General features: G+C 37.6%; 1 protein-coding gene across 1 annotated transcript; it reads left to right on the top strand.

The window, feature by feature from the left end:
- Positions 1–3,037: 3,037 nt before the first annotated feature.
- Positions 3,038–17,010, top strand: IL18R1 (interleukin 18 receptor 1; the record flags this gene model as incomplete). Its single annotated transcript, XM_080612974.1, has 9 exons — positions 3,038–3,117; positions 8,317–8,494; positions 9,804–9,957; positions 10,461–10,523; positions 11,276–11,432; positions 11,615–11,748; positions 13,103–13,264; positions 14,814–14,972; positions 16,610–17,010. Exons 1-9 carry the CDS (start codon positions 3,053–3,055, stop codon positions 17,008–17,010), a joined length of 1,473 nt encoding a protein of 490 aa, XP_080469100.1. The 5' UTR covers positions 3,038–3,052.
- Positions 17,011–17,218: the final 208 nt, after the last annotated feature.

Below are 17,218 nucleotides of genomic sequence, written 5' to 3' on the forward strand. Positions count from 1 at the left end.
GATTAAGGACCTGTGTTTTGCTCCTTAATAGTAGCCACTAATCTGACAGCTGTTTATTACTAAGTAGTTTGCATTTACTGTGTTCTTTTGTCCCTGTTAAAAGAATGGAGGGCTCTGCTCTGCTCTGCATTTAGCAAAACTTTCAGTGTGCTGATGTGATGTGCCAACAAAGAATGGGATTTAGAATTAAAAATCTGGTAATAAATGATATTATCTTTAAGTAGTGGATCATAGTTTCATGGTCAGCTGTATTTCTTCTGAATTTGATGGGGTAAAAAATGAAAAGCAATTTCAAGAAATGAAAACAAAGAGAGGCCCTAATTTCCTTTTAAAGTGTAGCATTTTGAATCTCCTTGTGTAGAAGGGAACTGAAAGCAGATCTGATGGGTATTCTGCATGACCCTTTAAAGTTGTTTGTTGCAGTATTCTGCATCCAACTTCTTCTAGCTGCTTTCTAAATCTGGATGTGTCTACCAGTCATTTTGAAAAAAGGGATGTGAAACACTTCTTTCATCTCCTTACAGAGATTTATAGGATGATGGCATACTTGTAAAGAACTGGCAAGAATGATAAGAGAGAGAGAACAGCTTCACAGCTTGATGTCATTCTGGAATATTGCTGGAAATGCAGTAGCCTCTGTTATCAATCTGCTTTATATCACAGGAAGTTTCTGAGTGAATCTCAAGGCACTTAAAACAGTAAGTATTTCTGAAACTACAAGATGTTTAGGTAGCAAAACCAAAGAAACTGATGGCTAATGAGATTTCTTTTGGCAGTTCTCTGTGGAATACATCTTGTGTGTCTTGTATGTCCATGCATGTCTGGGTCAGTGACTAAGCAAGGTTATCTGTCTTGGATGCAGAGGTTGAACTGAGCTTATCAATGTGTTCATTTTGTAAGCAAAACTGAGGCAGTCTTTGAACTGACTCTGCCTTGGTGTGTGAGCTAACCTGCTGTTCTGAGGAATCTCAGAGCAGATACTCCATGCTGCTATTATTTAATGGTGTTTTCCATTTGCCTTTAAAAGCACAGTTGACTGCATAAGAAGCAGCTGAATGTGAGGTTCTTCATATCCTCCCCCTCAGTGTAAACGTTAGCTTTTTAAGCTGGTACTTCTTGGTTCCATAGACAAAATTGTAAGGCAAAATTTTAGATCCATTGTTTTCCAACAGTTTCAAAATTAGCCATCAAGATGTCTGATCTATCAACATTTTGCTGTTCTCATTGAAGGCAAGGGAAGTTTCTACTAGCTGTTTCTATAGGGTCCAGTCTTGCAAAGTTTACACTCAGTAGAGAAAAAAGCATTGTCCTATCCTGTAGGTGTCTTCTAGCTTGGGATCTAAATTTGAGTGCTTCTGCAAGATTGTCAGTTTAGTCAGAAATGTAAAATACATCTAGTGAATAAGAAAATGGAGGAAGAAAACCCTGCAGTGCTTCTGAATTTAAAATAAACTTGCCGAGAAAAATCTATATACATTGGGGGTAGGAAGTAGATGAGCTTAAGGCCCTTTCCAACCCTAACTATTCTGATTCTATGATTCTGTGATTACCTGATGTCTGAAAATATCTCTTGTGATAAAAATGTGTAACTTCGGAAATGTGTATTTGGAAAGGCTTCTTCAGTACCAGGCAATAGTTACACTGCTCAGATGCCCAACCAAAGGATTCTGTTTCACTGTACATGCGATAAATTGTGAATCTGTTTTCCTTAGTCTTTCAGAACAAACAAGAACAATTCAGTTTCATTTTTCTGGAGAAGAAGTGAGAAATAAGAAACTGACTGTGATGATTTTTTTTTTAATGCTTATTTTTGAATCTGCCACTGGTAAGTATAAATCTTCATTTCAACAGTAGAACCTTCAGAATAGTTGCTGAATATGTGGCATCTTCTTGGCAGTTGCTTAGAGTGAGGTAAATATTATAGTTTGCAGTGAAGAACAAAACATTAAAGATTTTGGCAATTTCAGCCCAGCTCCAAAATTGGGAAATTTGGTCCAAAAACCCCAAAATTATGAAATTAAAAGAGCAGAAAATCTACCTGGAGACACCTGATGATGTTGTGTGGAAGCATGGCTTTGTGAAGAGCCACAGCAAGGAAGAGAATGAGTCTTTTTGTGCCATTCAGAAGTGTGGTCGCAATAGTTGCTAAACAACAATAATCTCTGAGAACCTCAGGACAAACAGAGACAGAAAGCTTATTTTATTTTGACTGTTGTGCTAGGCCATAGTCCCTTTTCTGTATTTTTATGACCTCTGTATGCCAAGATACATCTGGGAAATTTGTTTGGAAAAGTAGACTTTGAGACTAAATTTTACACACATAATCTCATTCCAAAGCAACTTCCCCAAATATATCTGAAGCTTTAAAGAAATCTAGCTATATAACGGTTTAATTTTAATTAAGAAAATAAAAAAACCTGCAAATGTTACTTTAAAAAATCTCTGCTTTTGTGGCAGTTGACCGGTTCTGAGTATTAGCTGTAACTGTCAAGTCAAACCATATGTGAAGAATATCTCCTTTCCCCTTCCATTTGTGGCAGCTGCTTGACCGTAGAGAGAGTCCAGATTCTGCTGGTTGTGCTCATTTGATTCTGAAACTGTTGGATCCATTTGAAAGAAACTTAGTGAAATGTCTTTTTTTTACCCTCCCTCTCCTTCTGGTTTTGCTTGTGTGATACAGAATGAAGACTTTGAAAACTGAGTTTTCGGGTAGTAACTGCTGGAATAAATAAACACTGCGAAAACACTCTGCTGAAAGAAAGTAGCTTTATGAAAGTCTAGCAGTAACACAGCTGACTTTGAAGTCAGGCTAATGTAATTTTATGAGAGAAGTGCTTGGCTTTCTAATACATTTTTCTTCCCCTCTCTCTCTAAAGGGAAGCTGTGTCCCCTTCGTGCTTCCATTGATGTGCTAGAAGGGGAATATTTTTTCCTTTGTTATCTTGAGTCAATGCAAGAACATTTTCAGGAAGGAGCATACACAATAAACTGGTACAAAGATAATGCTGGAAAGCAGGAACTGATAAAGGAATCACACAGAATTGTTTCCCAAATGAATTTTCTGGAGTTTTGGCCAGTTGAACTCGGTGACTCTGGGAATTACTCTGTCATTCACAGGTAGGTGCACAAGCCAGTGAGTGAACATCTTGCCCTTGTGCTTGTCTATGAAGAAGGTGATTTCTTTGTCTTGCTTTGTATTGTTAGTGGCATCCATACGAAGGAGGTACATTACCTGTACAATCACCATTAAGGCAGACTTATAGTATTTACAAGTAGCTGTAGGCAGTTGTAGCCTTTTAAAGGTTCTGTAAACCTTTTGATAAAGCAGGTAGCATTTCTGCTGGGTTGTGATTAATTACCTAAGCAAAATGAGTGATAGGCAAACCTTCTGTCCACTGCCAAGTAAAAGGAAACATTTCCTTGTCTTCTTCACCAGATTTGTGCTTCCTTATTCTGCTGAGTGGATCTCATGCTATGAGGCCTGCCAAGTGATTTAATTGTATAGTAAAGTAATAAACAAAGAGCGGCATAGCTGAACTCTGGTTTCTGTGCAAACCTCTTCATACTTGGAGACATTCAAAGAACAGCTGAAATAATTGGATTTGGTCTCTTACAGCTGTAGAACATAATGAGTCAAAAGAGAAAGAAAGGTGGGCCTCAATTATTTGGTGATTAGCTTCATTAGAACACCATGAAAAAATAAAGGACTAAATTAAAGTTTTGTTGCATGGAGTTCTTATAGAGTTCTTATAACCAACTTGCACCAAAACGGTAATTAATTTACATTTGAAGCAATAATTAATTTTAAGCAGGTTGTTTTGAATGTAATGACTTGTGCTGTTCTTCAGGAAACATTTCCAAGGTTCTTGAGTGGTTTGTAAGTTACGGGACTGCCGATACTGAAAAATGTACTCCACATTTCTGCAGTAACATCACAGACACAAGTTTGATAGTTCACAGTTTTAAGCTAGACTTCAGTAGTTAACTTCCAAGTTAACTTGGAAGCTGAAAACTTCATGTTTTATTGTTCTATGTGTCATTATTATTATAATCTTACTTCTTAGTAAAAATATATATTTTGACCATTCCGAAACAACTTTTTTTTCTCCAAAATATTTTTTTTCTGTTAGAGCCATACAGATACTAATTTTTCTCTTAGGATCAGAATAAAGGCACATGCCAGAATTCTGCAGCTGTCATACATGGACTTTTCACAGGTCTTACCACTGGAACAATAGGCATAAGGGATTTTTATTTTTTCATGCGATCGGAATGGCATCTCTGGCTTAGTTTGTATGATGGTTCTCACTATTGGCGAGCATATTAAAGCAGTTACTTTTCAACAAACACAGAAGATTATTTGCAGAACCATATTTCTGCAGAGAGAGAGGACTTTTAGTAGTCTCCAGTGATAAGGAAAAAGTGTGGGCAGCTGTGGACTACTGTGTTGGTTTATGATGACAATTAGAATGCTATTAATTTCATTTCAGAGCATTTATAATAGGTTAAAGTTTTGGTTTTGAAGGTGGAAAGCTTTTTATTTTCAAATATTTAATTTAGAGGTAAGTATTTGTAAGCAATAGGGCAAATGATTTTTAGAGATCTTATAACTGTTCAGGCAGTTTTAGTGAACAAAGTGACAATTAAATATACTGCAGATTTTGAGAAAAATAGACAACACCTTGACAGATTTTGCAAATTTATTAAATATCTGGATTTTGTTTTTCCTTATATGATATAATTGACAATATGCAAGAAGTGAGAGATGAAAATTATATAACAATGTTTTTACAGTGTGTTATACACTTATTTTTGACTTGAAAAAGTATCAGATGTTTTCCAGTTAAAGCAGAAGTCTCCTGCTAAGACACAGCTCAGACAGCTAAAGTGTGTGTATGTGTGTGTTGGTGTGTTCACATTTTTGCTAATACAGTAGACAGGATGTAAACTCAGGAATTAATAGAAATCACTTGTAAGCCTGCTTGTGTGCATCTTCAGCAATGTTTCTTGAAAGTAAAGGATTTCATATGCACTGTGGTAAGCATTAAAACTGTGTCACACATCTTTGGCAGGATTTCTGTTTTCTATGTTTTTTCATAGCTTATACCCTGAGGTTTTCAAGAAAATAAAAGCAACCCAGAACAGAATACAAAAAAGCAGGTCATCCGGTTACTCTGAGTTGGTGACCTTGAATCTGATGGAACTTAACAAGTTTCTGAAAAAAGTGAAGGTACAGATATCCACAATAAACACATGATACATTTTAAGATCCTAATGTTTCTCACTTTTTCACTGCATTTGGAACAGTTGAGAGCAGTGGGAATACACACATTTAGAGTTAATATTTTAGTTAGGAAGGCAGGGTGACAGTTTCTTGCAGTAGGTTGAAATATTGAGATAACACTGGCTCGTTACAGTGAAATAGCTAAGGGATGACTCTAGAGTTGGCTATGTATCCAGTAAATTTGTTTTGTATTCTCTAAGGGCTTTCATTTCCCTGTACCCTCTTCTCAGTGAAGCCAGTTTTTGTTGTTCGTTGGTGGGTTTGGGGGAGGGAGTTGAAAGGTTGTTAAACCAGAAATGGTTTTGTTCCCCACAGATTATCACTAAAAAATCTCAGCAGGTGAAAACTAGGATATAAATACAAAGGCTTAGATACTAGCATATTAAACAAGACAACTTTGCATTTTTGGGGGGTTGAAAATCATGTATATAGTAGACAACTAGAAATTAGGTAAGCCAAATTTAATTAATATTAGTTTGCTTAGGTACAGTTTTGTCACTTTCTAGGGAGCTGCTCCTTGCTTCGGCACATCATCAGGTAGAGTATCTTAATCAACTTTGAGTGAAATCCTCATATTTGTTGAAGTGATTTCACAAAATACGATCACAGATGAAAGCCTCTGGAGTGACAATGCTGAGGAGAGCACATGGCTTTATTGATACTTTTCTTCTATTTGCTGAATCTAGATAGTAAAATTGCATGCGTTTTGTGGCTAGATCTGCAATTGCCTCTCCAGCAGTATTCAGATACTAGTGTGATGCTTAAAGAAACACACAGACTCAGTGGAATTAATTAGAGCTAATTTTTATGTCTACATCTAAACCTACCATAGGTACTGTCGTGGTTTAAGCCCAGGCCGTAAATCAGAACCACACAGTTTCTACTTCCCCCCCCCCCACCTTTCTTCCCCCACTCCTGGAGGGACAGGGAGGAGAATCAAAAGAATGCAACTCCCATGGGTTGAGATAAGAACAGTTTAATAACTAAGGCATAACACAAATCACTACTGCTACCACTAATAGTAATAATGATAAAGGAAATAACAAGGAAGAGAATACAACCGCTCACCAACCGGTACCTCACCCCCACCCTGCCATGATCCAGCCCTTCCGGGAACTCTCCGTTCTACATCCTGGGCATGACGTGCTATGGTATGGAATACTTCTTTGGCTAGTTTGGGTCAGGTGTCCTGTCCCTGTTTCCTCCCGGCTTCTCCTCCTCCCTGGCAGAGCATGAGACTCACAAAGTCCTTGGTCAGTCTAAACATCGGTGTTATCAGCTTTGTTCCCAGGCTGAAAGTCAAAAACACAGTGCTGCAACAGCTACTAAGAAGGAGGAAAAATGACTGCTACTGCTGAACCCAGGACAGGTACCCTTTGTCATGAGGGAGAGAGAGGCCTTTCTGGGGCACATCTTATCTTGTCCTAAATCAAACATATAAAAGAGGTCATGTAAACTGCACTGTAAAAGGGTGGCTATTGTCCCACTGCTGAGTATGATTAGTAGCTCTAATTTAAATGTGTAAATGTGATGTTGAAGAATAGGTGAGAAGGACTCCACCCACCGTGAATACCCATGCAAGAGCAGCACTGATGAAAAAGTTTTGATAAGGTTTTTCCTGTCTATGACACTGCAGTTAACTGAGAAAACAAACCACTATGTTTTGATTTATACTGTCAATTGCAATTACGAGTAATGATTATCTCAAGTGAGTAAGGAGAACAACAAGAACCTGGGTAGGCTGAAAAAGAGCTACAATGTGAAGACAGTGAACAAAATAAGTAAGTACGCCTGATTGGGGAGCTTAAAAAGGAGGAAAACAAAAACAATCCCAAACTTGGTCTAAATTCATCATATAAATGGTGTCCTAACAGTTTCTCTGAATTTTGTAACAGTAAAAGGCATGTGTTTAAGCTGATACACTTGTCAGGCTTGCTTCTCCATTTCAACTGCTTTGTTCCCTTAGTGCTTCTTATTCTTCTTTACTAGTTTCAGTTCTCCTGGGAATGATTCCTTTTTCTTTTCTTGGAGACAGAAAGATTCAAGCATATTTACGAAGTGATAACTTACACTGGTGGGAAGTGCTCTGTGCTGCTTTTGCTTTGTCAGAACTTGTTCAGTAAAAAATGGGAGCTTTATGCATGAACTGTGAAATATCACTCGTAAACTTACAGCAGCATACGACTTTCTCTTAAGTCCTAACTTTGCAAAAGTTTTGCCAACTTTGCCAAACTTAAGCCAGAACTCCTCCAGCTTCTTTTTGTTTGGTAGTCATGTGTTTGGACATATCCAGTAACGGAATAACTCACAGCTATGTTCTGATTCTTTAGGGGAATATGTGGACAGAACACTATAGATATCTGTATGACAACGTTCAGCTCCTAGATATTCAAAAGAGGCATTTTTTGAGCATATTCATCTGATCTGCAGATCTCTGATCTGTGCAGGTCGAAAGACAATGAGATGAATCCTTTCCAAGATGCCTTGTTTTGCAGGCATGCTTGAATCCAGAAGTGATTCTGTCATTCATGAGACTTGCATAGTTTAGAAATATTTCCAACATATTGGTGACTATCTGCACGCTATCAAAAAATGACAAATGTTGCTTTGTGAACAGTGGCAGAGTTGCCCATCTTACTACTGTTTTAAACCTTAGCACTGCACAGGAGAGTAAGCCTGTGCAAAATCACTAGCTGATTCAAGGTCCTAAACCCCTTTTATGCTCACTTGTAACTATACATGATGATGCAGATTGTTGCGTCCTTTTTCTGGTCAATATAGCATACGTTGTCATATTTCATAGATATAGCTGTATTGTCAAATGTTTTGTGATAGATGATTTGGTTTAGATAACCTTCTGTGTTATGGGAAAACACATATTTGGGAGTGGAAAAGTAATAAAGAGGAATATAAATAATTAGGTCATTGTAAATGTGCTTTTTACCTAACAGATGTATGAAAGAATTTATTTGTGTTTTGCTGTGTAATTCGCTAAGCTCCTAAAACTGATTTTGCTAACTTTTTTTTCATAGCAATGGAAACCAAAATGTCACAATTCAAAAGTGGACCTTGAATGTACTTGAAAGAAACAAAAGCAGCTGTTTCAACAAAAATCATTTAACTACAGAAATTAAAAATGCTGGAACTGGTCATTCACTGAAATGCAGTGATTTGTCTGTCAGTGAAAATAACAACATAACGTGGTACAAGGTAATTATTGCAACTGTCACTCAAATAATTGGCTATAGAAACAAAACATCTGATTGCAGGAAAAATTAATTACAAACAAATTTGTAGAAGCATCTACAAACCTTGGAAAGCTTTAAATTCTCTGATTTTTAGGGGAAAAAAAACATTCAGAAATAGGTACAAAGGCAAATTTTTCTCTGCTTTCAGATTTGTTAGAAAAATGTACCTGTAATTAGAAATTTTTAATAAACTCATAGTTTGGAATGGTAAAAGATCTGATGCCCACGTCTGTCTGCTGATTTAGCTAGCAGCTGGCTTATCCAACTGCTACTATGCTGATACACATATTATACTGACAGTAAATGAGGTGCCAAGATATTTGTTTTACAGTTGGCATGTGCTTGTAAAGTAATTGCAAACTTTTCAATTTTGCTGTTTCTGAACACTTTTTATGAAACATGTAACACATCCATTTCTGTTCATTTTAGGCATATCACTGAACTTCTGTCTACCAGCTCTTGACAGAGCGTAGTTGATAGTTGTGCAAGCACCCGTAACTGTTGGGTATTGTGCTCAACCGTTGGATGAAACACCCTGCCCCTATACTTTGCCTTATGCAGTGCTCCTCATTCGTCTCAGGTGTCCTGGCTGGAGTAACAGACCTGGTTCACTCCATGTTGAATAAGTTTCAGGAAGAGACTTTGGCTGCTTGAGTACAGGCATTTGGTTTCTCTCTACCCTAAGCTGAGATAGAACAGATATACAGATGCCTTTTGTATAAGAGAACCAAATATTGCTCGGTTTTCATAGGTATTTCACTTTTCATGTTCTATGAAATAATAAACTCCAAAAAACCCCAACCCAAGGAACCAGAGTTATTTTGGGGGATAGAGAGGTTAACAAATCTGGGTCCAAATCTTGACATCCTCTGAGATGCTCACTTTCCCTATTATTGAGACATTTTACTTTAACCTGAAAGATCCTTCTAAGTCCAGACAGCTTTTGGCCACAAACAGGTGACACCTGCAGAGACAAGGAATCATTCTGAAGAAAATAGATGAGTGCATTTAAATTCCCAATACAATATTTTTATACCCAGATGCTTACTTAGAATTGCAGAGCTCTCAACTTCTAATGGGTTAAATGTTCAAGTGTTGCATTTAAGTCAACATGTCTGAAAATTGGGCCCCCACCTCCTTTGGGTCAGATAAATATCATTGAGGTAGTAAAAGAGTGATGATGACACGGTTTCAAAAACAATTTTTAACTTCTTTAAGGTTTTGAATGTATGTTTGCTACAGAATAATATTTTCTGTCTTTATTGGTGCAGGACTGTAAGAACTATGAAAACGAAACGGAGCGGGAACTGGATTTTGAAACCTTAACAGTACAGCACTCAGGGATATATACCTGTAAAATTTTAATCAGCCATGAAGGAAAGATATACCACAGCACAAATACAATCAAGCTGGTAGTAGAAGAAGGTAAAAAAGTTTTCTAAAATTTGGTAGCATGCTTTTTGGTTCTTTCTTCTATGAAGATATTTAATTACATTTCTTATTTGATAAATATATACCTAGGTGATCAAATCTGGTTTGAAATATTCACAATAATTTCAAAAATAAAAAGTCAGAAGAAGAAGTTTGTGCGACATTACCAACTGGAAAAATTATTCAGTATGTTTTCCCTGCATATTTTTTTTTTTTTTAAATTTCAAAATTAGCTGCTGTAAGTCAGTCATACAAACTTATTAAAAGTTTTGGGGAACAGCATTTCAAACCACTGTAAATTGCGCACTGTATAAAATACAGCATTTGAGAAAAATTCAACAGGACATACTGTGTTTTAAACTACTCAATAATGTCAAAGTCCAGATAGTATTCTTTGAATTAAATGGAATGTATGCAATTAGTTTTAGAAATACGTAATTTTCACTGTGGTAGAATGTAAATAAGCTATTACTTCAATGCAATACTTTGTATTTTAGATGCACCAGAGGTTGTAACTTTAGAGATAGTTGGACGCCATGAAGAAATTGAAACAGAAATAGGTATGAAATCAGTACAAGAATCTTTGTGATAGCTACTGCATATTTATGCATTTTTTCTGATCTCTGTATGGTTGATGGCCTGGTTAAGTGTAATCAAATCAAGAACTGTTTGATTCTCCTAGATCTGATCCATCCTTACATCTGGTTATGTTTTTGTTTTGCCAAATGTATTCCATGATTGATATACAAGTACATTAAATGTGCTCCTTTATAGAGGTAGAAGCTGATGTTGCTGCTATGACCAGCAAGAGAAAGTGGTGGTGATGATAAATCATCTCTCCATGGATTCTTTTGTAGATAGCTAACCCCACAGAGTAATGTGTGAAAGACATACAGTTTGTTCAGTGAAAACCAATAACAAGTAATTCCCTTAGTACCTGATTTAGATGAGGATATTATTCTGCAGGGAAATGGAAAGTGTGAGGGCTGCCAGTTCTGGTAATGTGAGCATGAAGATCTGTCACTGCTTCAAAGAATAGATCATATTGTCAAACCCAAGACCTAAACTGTGCTTTTGGCTGGGAATAGGTTAGATAACATGGTCTTCAGTCTTCACACAGTGTTGGACAGCATCCAGGATTTTATGAGGCTGTAATTAATTTTTAGAACATCTATAAAACATTCTGCAGGGCTACAAAGTCCAGAACAGAGCACAGCTGATGGGATACATTGCCTGGAAAGCTGTCATTCTACTGCACTGTGAATGTGAATGCTTCTTCTGACTAGATCTTTTCATGTTATGCTTTGTTTAGGTAAAGAAGAGATACTCAATTGCACAGGATTCTTGGGTTATTATATGCCAGAAGATGCCAGCCTCTACTGGTTAATTAATCAAGAGTTTCCAGAAAAATGCACAGGTATCCCCGAGACAGACCCTTCAATATGTGAAGAAGAATTCAAAAAATTACAGTAGGTTTCCTGAAAATACTGCATTTTTGTTTGTACGTGACAATGTCCTGCACTTTGTGGAACTGCGAAGTCAGTAAAACCTCAGTCTGAGGTTACTTTAGAACCTTTTCCTCAAAATCTGCCTCTCGGCTAATTGTAGGCTTTTCTACACACAGTGTTGCTAACACTATTCCTTGTTGCAGGCTGGGAAACAAGTTCTATGTCACAAGGCTACTACAGATTAAAAAAGTAACAGAAGAGGACATGCATCATAATTTCACCTGCATGTTTCAAGCTGATGAAAGAACGCAAATAAAAATAGTGAAGCTGAAGAAAGGTACAGTATAATCTGTGAATAATACTTCTCATAACTAATTACTAACTATGCCAGCCTTCTCAGTCCTGACGGCAGGGTACTGATTTCAGAACATCTTTCCAGGTATGTCGGTGTGCTTATGAAGGGCCTGGCCCGTCTAGCGCTGGACCTAACAGCCCCCTGGCCGATTCCTCCTGCTCTGAAACAGGGGCAGAAGGAGTTGCTGCTATGTCTGCTAGAGCAGCTGTGTGAGGGACCCATAGTTCGACTCTGGTGCTGTGGACACAGATGGGGAGGCTGAGCTATGCTCCAGCTGACAGATCCCTGGGTGGCACTTTGTTAGATCCCATGACAGAATGTTCCCTGTACCTTCCGAATTATTAGATTAGTGGAATCATGGGGGTTAACTAACCAAAGTTTGGTGCAGCCCAAAGTCTGTTATTTGGATCACTTTGCCTATTAAGCAGCTGTAAAATTTCCCCTCCTCCTCCCCCTCCTGAAATGATAATGCCTGATAATGCCTGAAATGTTCTGGACCATGGTTACTTTCTTGTCAGGGTCTCTATCCTTTTAGCTATGGAAAGCTGACATCTACCATATAGTACTACTTCACATTTATAGTCCAGACAGCCTGGAGATTTGTGGCAAACGGGCATCCCCCTTCCCTTCCATCTCTCTCAGGCCTTTCCAAGCTGTACTGGGAACAAATACGTGAAAATAGACTAGTCAAAAGATGTTGCATTTTATAAACCAAATGAAAGTCTGACTACTGTGAACATGACTTCACAGTACCTTCACAAAGACTTCACATATTTAAGGATTAAAAATCTGTATTTTGAACTTAAAAGACAAAGGTAACAGAATAATAATTAAGGGAAAAAAAAAAAAAAAAAAGCCTGAAAGAGACTAGAGACAGAAAGGAAGAAAAATTATCTATCTTGGTCAAAGGGATTAAAGGGATCATTACGGACTGTTACGGATAGACGGAGACACGGGTGAAAAGTAGAAAATAACAGGAAATGATAAAGAACCTGAAAAACCTCATCATAAAAGGAGGTGACCACCAGTCTGCGATGCCTTACTGTAGTGTCAGTCTTGATCCCACATACAGTTCGTTTATGTGTGTGGTGTGCGTGTGAATGCATGCAAGGTTTTTCATCCAGTTTTTAGAGTAATCCATGTTCTGTAGTTCTCCATCTCAGGACAAATGGCATGCATATGTGCTTGAAGTATTAACAGGAAAGTATTCACACCAACACTGAGAATTTCTGGGGGTGATTTTAAGATGCCATCGGTGCCAAATAGAGTAATCTTGTAATCCTGTCATATAATATCTTTTGTTATGGCTGTAATATCCTGGGTATCTGTTTTACAGGGAACACCCAAGATCTGCCTGTGCACATGTTTACAACAGGAATGGTCCTTGCTGTACTATTTCCATGTATTGCTGTAGCTGCAGTGTTTGTCTGTGTGATGTTTAGAGTCGACTTAGTCCTATTTTACAGGAACATATGCAGAAGAGATGACACTGCTAGAGGTATGAGTTGGCTAATGTTGACATTGGAATAAGGGTATTGATTAAAAAATAGTTTCTGGTAGGTTCTCCAAAACAATCATCTGAGGAACAGACAAAAAAATCCAGGAGTTTTGTGCCTAGAAACAGCAAAGAATATGTAAAAGAGAACTTGATGGTCAGGTGCTAAAGTAAGTTTGTTATACACCTGGGGCAGTAACAGCAAATAAACACAATGAAGAAGCTGCTCTTGGACCAGGTAGTGGAAGGGATGTGGTTAGATGCAGTTCAAATGTGCTCTGTTCTGCCATATTCTTCATCACAAAAGTTGATGAAGGTGGAGAAGTTTACAGTTATCTATCCGTAAAGAAGATGAGCACTCTAGAGTTGTCAGACAGGCAGATTTGCATAAATTTGTTTTAAATTGGTTAAAATGCTTCCTCGACTGTAGAGGCCATTGCAATGTTTATATGTATAACATCACAATGTTTGTCACTAAAAGCACTTGAGAGCAGGAGGGCACACTACCAGTAATCTACCAGGCAACATTGCTGTGACATTCAGTTAAGGAGCAAGTCTAAGAGTCACCCGGTTCTGGGTATAATTTTTCTGAAATTGGTGTGAAAAAAATTGCTGTATACATATACGTGTTTTTCTTAGCCCTCCTTATTCTCTAAATCAGCTTGAACATGCTGTGGTGGTTGGGATATCTACCAGTATTATTTATCTATCCGCTGATGTTAGCTACCACTGTGTACGCTGGCTTCCTGGGAGAATCTTCGAGAACCTGCACTATGCCACCCTGGAGGAACCGATTGTCTGATACTAGGCAATGGATTTCCTACTCCTAGAGCTTTTTTATGTGTAGGGTTTCATGGACTTTATTTTGCGCTCTGTCTTGTGAACTATATGCATTAAAGTACCCTGAAAGGGAAGCAAAGAAGTACTGTTTAAGTTGCAAAGCTATGTGCGCCACTGTATCAATTCAGATAGTTTTCTACGGCAAAGCTGAATTAGATATCACTCAATGGGGCAGACCTGGCCTTTGAATTGTTCTTGGATTTCGTGTTTGTAAATTACTGCCAAAAACATGGCCAGACATTGTATACTCTCATAATTAAAATAAAAAATTGGTCTACTCTCTTTTGCCAGTACCTGTTCTACAGAGCTACTTGATAGTTTTGCACAAAGAGTAAAATAAATGTGTGTGTCTTCAATATCACTTAAATAACATTCTTACCAGGTTACAGGCACAGTTTTACTTCCCTTAATTTTCTTTATCATCACACATGTGACATTAATTAGTTAAATTAATCTGATTTAAAAAAAACCACCTTAATGTAAGAGGGGTATGTTATTTTCAAATGTTTGACCAATGCAAGTAGAATCTTTTGTATCAAATTTAAATTGATTCAGGGTTTTTTTTGTTCATTTTTTTCAAGACTGTTTGGGGTATCAAAGGAGTTTCTAGGTGATTTGGTACTGAGACAATCACTTTGAAAACCAGAGTGGTGGATCAGATCCATATTTTTGATGGTTCTTAACAAGAAAACAACTGGTGATTTCTTTCCAGATGGAAAAGAATATGATGCATTTGTGTCTTACCTGAAAGACTGTGTTTCTCCTACTGAAGAAGAGAGAGAATTTGCTTTGGAGATATTGCCCATGATATTAGAAGAAAACTTTGGGTACAAGTTATGTATATTTGAGAGGGATGTATCCCCTGGAAGAGGTAAGTACATTGAATATTCTTGTCATTTAATAAGCACATCATTTTCTCACAAAGGTAAAAGAGTGTAATTAGAAGGAATTCTCTCAAATCTGTCATGCTTTTTACATTTAATCTGGACTATGTGCATGCAATGTTCACATGCACGCATTTTGCATGTTTTATAGATATTTTTATGAACTCATTTACACCTAGACACACACACACACATCTTTAATTACACAATACCAAGATAAACGGATGAATAAGCTAACATGGAAAAAGATGAGGTGAGAATACAGATGATGTCAGATGTTTCACAGTAGTAGTGCTCTTGCTCTGCTTTTGCTGAGAGCAGGTGCCTACAAATGAACTCTCATTTAGTGCACAGAGCAGCTGGTGTCTCTCGTACTAATTATTAGATAACTTGCATGTTTTTAACTGTGTCTGCAGTGTGGTGGTTGAAACCATTCTGTGAATGGAAAGGGTGTCATAACAAAATAGAAATGTGAACATGGAATTCTGTTTCTCTAAATGGCCTATGGATAGACAGCCTTTTGCAGATGCTTGGAAAAAAGATAGTAGGGGATTCAATTTAGTCCAAAGATCTAATTGAGGAATAGGATTAATCATCAAAACCACAGAACAATAAGGTCAGCCAGCTTTCTTCAGGCAGCATCTTGTCTCCTTCTACCAATTCCTGGCATAGTTTTTTAACCTGAGAGGTACCACAGCTCTCCCAGTAAATATTCTTTCCAGTTGTTCTCATCCTTTGAGTATTAAAAAAAAGGCTTTCTGAAGTGCTCAATCTGATTCTTTCAATGGTTTTAACTTACTTTGGTCTGATCCATTATGAATACAGAAAACAGAGTATTTCCTTCTATTTACAGGACCTTTGGTTTGTTGTAATACTCCTGTTAGCCTCTTTCTCCTCTCAATTCTCTCTTCAGGTTTCTCCCACAGTTTGCTTTGCCTTTCCCTACAGGGCATGTTTTCTACGTCTCTGGTCTCTGTAGACTGTGTCCCATGGTGTTGAAGCAAGCACAGGAAGTTGTGCATGAGAATTCAATTTGGTGCTTGGTTGTTTGAAGGGTATCACTATTTGATTTCATTCATTGCTTGTCATGACAAAAGTCACGAATCTGAAACACAATTGTAACTCATTCTGTCATCACACGCTAGTCTTCTCAACTTTGGATTACTGGCAATAGATTTGGGTATTCTGTGATGTAAAGGAAGGAGTAACCTGAGGGTTACTGAATATTTAAAGAGAGGTTATTGTTGGTGTCTTTCTGTGAAATTGCTCCAATGGTATATATCATAAAAGAGCAAAGAGATGTCTCGTTGGAGGAAAAATGCATTCTACTGTCACCTTGCACCCATCTGACTACCAACAGCTGTCTAGGATAGCTGGAGACTGAATGTGGGTTCTTTTGTTTGCTCCAGAAAACAAGCTTTGGCCACATCTGAGCTCATTTTCACAGCCTCTTAATCTATAATTCATATTAATCTTTCCAGAGGGACAGAAAGCTTACATGTCTCTTCTATAGGAGGATTATAATGGAAGCATTTTTGGTACATGTTTGACTGTTAATGAATAAGTCAATTCAGTGCCTGTCCTTTCAATTTAGTTTAATAATACATTTATCTTTAATTTGCAGCAGTTGTTGATGATATCCATTCATTCATTGACAAAAGCCGAAGATTAATCATTATACTGAGCCAGAACTACGTTTCTGACAGAGCCATATACGAACTTGAAAGTGGACTGCATAAAGCCCTAGTTGAAAGGAAAACTAAGATCATATTAATTGAGTATATGCCAATAAGTGACTACAGTTTCTTGCCAGAGTCACTGTCTCTTTTACCATCAAAGAGGGTTGTGAAGTGGAAAAAGGATAAATCTCTTCCTGTGAATTCCAGATTTTGGAAGAACCTTCGGTACCTGATGCCAGCGAAACCTACTAAGAAAAATGTCAAAGGGCACTGTAATAATCTTGACCTAGGCTCACAAGGGGCTCAACCACGGACTGAGGGCTGTGACTTTAATGGAGTTGTATAACAATTCTGGAGGCAGAAGACTGTTCATTTTGCTAACTACTAGAAAACACAAACTGCACACTTGCTTTGGAAAGACAGTGTTCAAAAGAGGCCAAGTCTGGGATCTGAGAAGAATGTAGAAGTAGCCACAGTGGCCAAGATTCTAAACGCTATCCCAGAGAGAGTTTCCTTAACAATCTGCACAAGGAGCAGGAATTCCATTCTGCTTA

This window comes from Psittacula echo, assembly GCF_963264785.1.
Source record: "Psittacula echo genome assembly, chromosome: 3".
Taxonomy (NCBI): domain Eukaryota; kingdom Metazoa; phylum Chordata; class Aves; order Psittaciformes; family Psittacidae; genus Psittacula; species Psittacula echo.